A 6000-nucleotide genomic window follows, 5' to 3' on the forward strand; every position below is an offset into this window, starting at 1 on the left:
TCTTCTCAGTACAGAAAACTAAACTGACCCTGGCTCATAAACAACACAGTGGTCCATGTTTGAGGTGGCATCCTGCCTCAGGGCATACAGCCTTCTCGTCTTTTCCAAATACTTCCCCTAATAACTTAGGCTGTGGCAGCAACCAGGGCTGCAGAGCTGAGGCAAAAGGAGAGGTGAGACATGGGAAAGCGCCTTCCTTCCAACCAAGGGCCTGTGTGGGGGAGAGTGCTGGGCCACGCCTCTGTAATCTTTGCTCCCCATGCATCTCCTTGCTTTGCTTCCAAATGAAGAACTCCACACTGAAATGCTCAACTTTTAGAGGATCTCTTCCCATCCCAGGGGATCCTATAGCTGGTTAGCATGGACTTTGATAACTTTTCTGAGTCCTAACAGATTTTGCCTGGTGTGGTTCCAGAAATCCCCACAGGGTCCACTCCTAGAACTGAATACTGTGGTACTGCTTCGGAAAGTAGCCCTGGATAGAGCTACCACCCTGAGTCACATGGCCAAACCTGAGCCTGTCCTTGTCATGTTAAAAAGGTCTCTGCCACTATCTCAGCGAGTGGGTGCCAGATCCCAGACCCAGCAGGAACACATCAGTCCTCCCCTCATTCACTCATGGGCACTGTGCCAACTACTCAATGGGTGTCATCCATCAATGTTCCCAGATCCCCCAAGGCCCTCCAAACTGTATTCAAGGGCGCCGAACCCAGAGAAGCGAAGGAGGACCATACAGCAAAGACTGGAACACAAGGCAGTCTGACCTCCCCACACTGCTAGTGAAAGAGCCAGAACAGGGCAGCTGAAGCCTACCAAGGGGCTGCCCACATGGGCCTAAATTTCCCCACTTACAAAACACAAGCCCGGGGTAGTAAAGACCTGACCGGAGCAAGTCACTCTAAGAGCGGTGCCAGGACCAAAGGGCTCGCTCCTCTTTGTGCCTTTAACATCTTTTGTGTTCGTGGTAGGCAGACAGCAAATTGTAACAGCAATTTTCCTGGAGAACACTGAGTTCTTTTGGCCAGATGGGCCTGGCAGCTTCTCCAAGGCCTGGCTTCCCTGGTTGCATAGGAGGGGTGGGCATCGGGCAAAATTTCTCCTCCCACTCCCATCTCTCTCTGACTTCAGAGATGAAAATGTCCAGCTTGTTAGATCAGCCTCAAATCAACAATGAAGACTCAAGGGGCCAGACCTGAACTTCTTCGAAGACCTTCCATGCCCAGCCATGAGTCGGTAGTCTCTTAGATCCCCCAGGGACCCTCTGATCCAAGGCACTTCCCATTGCTAGCTCCTACCTTCAAATCCCGGCTGTCTGCTTCCCGAAGCTTCTGGAGCCTGAAGTCTCCCTCACAAGGATTGACAGCAGATGGGGGAGCAACACAAGCACATTTACAGGAGGAGCCCGAGGTGATGGTTTCCACAGTGTAGACATCTTCCTTTCTGGAAGCCCCTGTGTTGATCCTTTGGCAGGCGTCTCGGCCCAAAGGTCTCACCACGCACTTGCATTGGCAGTCGGAGCCCTCGGACACAGCCTTAACTTTGTCATAGTCTCCCAGCAACTAGACACACACATACAGATGGAGTTGGAGGTATGCAAAAACAGGCTTCTCTAAGAGGCTGTCATTTCACTTTGTCAAATGCCCTAGCCAAAGGCTTTAGCCCTGAGCCATGGAGTGAACAAGTCATAGCTCATAATTCGCTGACACAGACATTTCCTTGAATGTACTCAGAACTCTGCTAGCACGTTGGCCTTGGAAAGCTGTCTATTTCTGGGGATGGGGGGCTTAGCCTTTTACCATTTAAAGAAAACAAAAACAAAACCAATCCTCATTGTTCTTTCAATAGCCCTTTGCTCAAATTAAGGTTTACATTAGAAACGGAGACAGAGTTGAAAGAGGAATGGGAAAGCTGGCCTTTGAACAATGAGGACTACAGGGGTCTCCTCCATTTCTTCGTTCAACACTTACAGAGCATCTCCTCAGGTCTGTGCGAAGTATCCTGAGAGGCAGTGATGGGCCAGGCAGAGAGCCTGATCCCGGATAGAACACAGAAGGAAGGCACACAGACTAGACAGCGCCAAGTGCCCCTGAAGAGCAGGGATAAACTTGTGCTGGGAGCTAAGGCTCCATCTGCTTGGAGGAGGTGGTATTTGATGTGAGCCTTCAAAGACAGATTAGATTGACAGAGATCTGGTAGAGACAGGAAAAAAAAAAAAAAACAGATTCAGAAGTCTGTAAGGTTTACATAGCCTAAGTTTGACTACTGACCCAAAACTCTAGCCCCAAACCAGAAGAACTAAAACTAGTTACAATGTTAAACATTTCCTTCTGGACACACGCTCCTCCCAGCCTCCTCATGCAGGCTTTCTGCCGGCCCTGTCCTGGGAGAAAAGCCCTCATAAGTCCCATCATCTCATCTTCAATGGGCCTTATATCCCCAGAGCCTAGGCTCCTATCCTAACCAGGCAGAGGGGTTCCTTCATTTGACTAACGATGACAGCAGGCCAGCTTGGAGCTTGCCAGTGTTCCTCAGGATACTGTCTGCGGTAAGAGGGCTTGTAATGTTTTCCTTGCAATGGTTGGGTTTCTTCTAAAGCTAATGCTTGCTTTAAGATTGTTGTCAAATACAGACGGGACCAAGTGGGAGAAGGAGGTGTGTGTAGTTCAGGGTGACTTAAGCAGCTAGTCTCTCCACGCTGATAATAAATCGTTCCTGTCTCCTTTCTGAAACTGCCTAGATTCCTAGGCAACCCTGCTCAGAGAACCCGGGATGGGTTCCTTCCCTTCAGGGGGCTCCGGTTTCAGGCAAGCTTTTGTTTATGGTTTTTCCAGAGCCCCAGTGGGAGGAATTTTAAGTCTTTTCAATTGAAGGGTCAGTGTGAGGTTATGGGTGGGCACAGGGCATATGTTAGCATAATTATTAAAAGAAGAAAACAAGCATTTGATCAACCCCAAAGTAGGGCTGACAGTTTTCTCTCTCTCTCTCTCTCTCTCTTTCTCTCTCTCTCTCTCTCTCTTTCGCGCGCGCAAAGACCCAGACTAAGGGCCTGGTGGAGGTACAGGCAATACTCAGCATCCTTTCTCCGACACTACTCATTCTGAGGACTGTGGTGACGCCCACTGCACATCAGAGTGCCCGCATCGGAGAGCTCAAATACCACGTAAGTGAGAGAAGTGTCCCTTGCAGTCCTGAGAACTAGGCTGGAGACCGCCAGAAGCCAGGCTCGCCCTTTCACTTCCAGCATCTCCGGGAAGGCTATCAGGGTGTTTTGAGGACTGAGTGAGATTCATAAACAGACACGCCACAAGGCTCATCACTATCGTGGGTCACTTGGCCCCCACTGAGAACCAGCCAGAACTGTGTGGATCCGTACTTCCTCTCTCTACTCCCAGCGAACCAGGTCTTGACATAAATCTCTCTGTCTTGGGGTTCCCCTCATATGCATCACACATGTGGCAGTTGTCTTCGCCCAGTGCTTCGGCCCCCCAGTGTCCCATCTGAGGCCATAAAACATCTCCCATGGCTTATGCCATCTGCCTCCTATCCAGCATGCCCTCCTGTTTACACATTCCAATTGTGACAAGCACTCTCCAGGCAAGAGGTACTTTTCACAGCCACTATACCAACACACACACATACACCTTTCTTCTCAAGGACTGTATGAAGTCCTCCTTTCCCCTCCTTTCTCCTCACTTGGCAAGCTTGAAACACTCCATCATTGTTAGAGGAGGACCCATACACCAACTTTTAAGAAGATACCTTAACAAAACAAACCAAAAGCCAGAGTGGTGGAATCTCCACTCTTGAGAAGTGAGAACCAGAAATTCAAGGCTAGCCTCAGCTACACAGTGAGCTGGACGTCAGCCTGGTGTACAAGAAAGCCTGTCCAAAACCAAACAAACAATATACTATGGCAAACGAAAAGGAAATACCCCCCCTTACTAAAAATAAAGAGAAAACCAGCTGCTCACAAACTCTTCATCCAGGGCCAGCCTCAGGTCCTTGCCATCTCCCCAAGGCAAGAGGGGAGGGCGTGAGAGTCCTCATCCTACCTGAGATAAAACGTTCTCCTGGTTGTCCGCCTCGTTTTGCAGAGTGTCATCCTCCGTGGGTGCCACTGTTTCCACATCAGGGGGCTCGCTTGTTCCTGTGGGAGGGGTACTGGACCCCCAGACCCATGTCACCATCAGAGCAAAGCAGAGAACTAACGTCAGAGGACTGGCCATGAGTGACGCGACACACAGGGACCTTAGTCCCTTCAGAGACCACCTTGGGTTGGGGGTCTCAGCAAAGACAGGCTGGAAGGCGTCTTCACAGGAGTCCGGAAGAGTGGCCGTTTGGAGAGCCGTCTAAAGCTGGGTGTGGCTGAGTGGAGCAGGACTGAACTCCCCAGGGACCCTGAGCATCTCCTCCCTGACCCCTGCAGCCTACAACTGTGCAGAGAGGGCACAAGAAAGAGGTGACCGAGGGGGCGGAGGCGGGCGCCGGTTCGCTGAGGGCGTCACCGCAGGGTGGGTTCAGGTGGAAGCTGGCGCCGGGAAACTCGAAGCAACGGGGACCGAGTGCAGGACGGACAGTGGCCACGGCGCGGGAGGCGAGGGAGGGCTGCTGGCCCAGGGCGCCGCGGGGCTGGCGCGGAGGGAGGGCGGAGCCTCTATTGTGCCGGGGCAGAAAGATGCAGCCAGTGACGGCGCGGAGGAGGAGGACCGGGAAGCGCACAGATTTGGGCTCTGCGCCTGGGGACCCCGCCTCCTCCCCGATCAGCCACTGCGCTAGTGGGCGCTGCCCGGCGTGGGAAGGGTGCAGCTGGCCTTGCTACGGACGGTAGATACTGACCCCAGTGGGACTTCATGTGTCTTTTCTCGAGTTTTCTTCACGCCCTGACTTGTCCCTGGACTACAACTTGGACAGAGGAGAACCGCCCGCCGGATTTGACTCCATCGGGAGTGCGGGCAGCTTTGAATTTAAGGCCAATGGTAGTCCGCATGCCTGCCACAACTTTAGAACCTGATACCTTCACCCTGAGGATGCATCTTGAATCTCTGCCAGAGTGTGGCAGAGTTAGATAAACACTTAAAATAAGGATACTGGCTACAGGTTTCTAGCGCTCTGTTTGTCCTGGTGACTTCCCAGAACCAAACAACTACCACAAGGAACACCTCTTAAAAATCTCATGGTTTGGGACGAATGGCCAGGCCACTCTCTGGCTCTGACCTGTCTTTAAAGGGTGTATACTTGCAAGGGCTTGGTAGTATACCGCCATGGTCTTTAATTAGTGTCCCCTGTATTTGCCTATTCTAAAGATTAACAATGTGTCACTTTCAGGAAGAACATTCTATCGCCCAGGACAATTGTCTCTCTGAAGATGCTCAATGGAGCTAGATCAATTCAAGGATTGGACCTCCTTGAGAAATCCAAACACCTTGTTCCTAAAGCTAAGCAACAAGGTTGGAATAAATGTAATAAATCAAGCAGACTCCAGCTTAGATATGATGATAGTTGACAGAAATGTAATGTTACCATTTACTAATCGCCATTACTAATATTTCAGTGCTAGGGATCCAACTAAGGGTCTCCTGGATCCTAGACAAGCTTTCTGACACTGGTCACACCCTTGACCCTAATAATAACAAGTATTAGTATTTTCTTAAAAAGAAAAAAAACGATTATGTAGAAAAATCTAAGCCTCTAGATGTGTACTTTTGCAGGAATGCTACATATACGCTTTTCTATGAACATTATCCAATCTTGTCTGAAACTAGATGGAGATTAATGCTATAAATGTCGTTTTCAAGTCCATTTAAAATACATCCAAGGTGATAGTCAGCAAGGCATTTCCTGGGTAGATCTGGGAGGTGCAAGAAGCAATGGGGACCCTAAGGCAGAATGCAACGATATCCTGCATAGCTTAAAGAAGAAGCAGGCCATGCTAGCAAGGTCAGGAAGGATTTGATGGAAGAGTGAGACTGAGGAGGGTGACCATCACAGTGAGGGTGTTTC

At 50.3% G+C, this 6000-nt stretch overlaps 1 protein-coding gene across 2 annotated transcripts in view; it reads right to left on the reverse strand.

Moving 5' to 3' along the window:
- LOC121442041 (olfactomedin-like protein 2B) overlaps positions 1–4554 on the reverse strand; it is a 37642-nt gene extending 33088 nt beyond the window's left edge. For both annotated transcript variants that reach the window (XM_041643479.1, XM_041643480.1), the window contains exons 1-2: positions 4053–4554; positions 1296–1559 (exon numbers count right to left, since the gene is read on the reverse strand). In XM_041643479.1, the coding sequence (XP_041499413.1) occupies positions 1296–1559; positions 4053–4226 (438 nt within the window). In that variant the 5' untranslated portion in view covers positions 4227–4554. The remainder of the gene's footprint in view (positions 1–1295; positions 1560–4052) is intronic.
- Positions 4555–6000: the final 1446 nt, after the last annotated feature.

This window comes from Microtus oregoni, unplaced genomic scaffold (genome assembly GCF_018167655.1).
Source record: "Microtus oregoni isolate MIOR12 unplaced genomic scaffold, Mior012 000086F_ref0000336, whole genome shotgun sequence".
NCBI classification, from domain to species: domain Eukaryota; kingdom Metazoa; phylum Chordata; class Mammalia; order Rodentia; family Cricetidae; genus Microtus; species Microtus oregoni.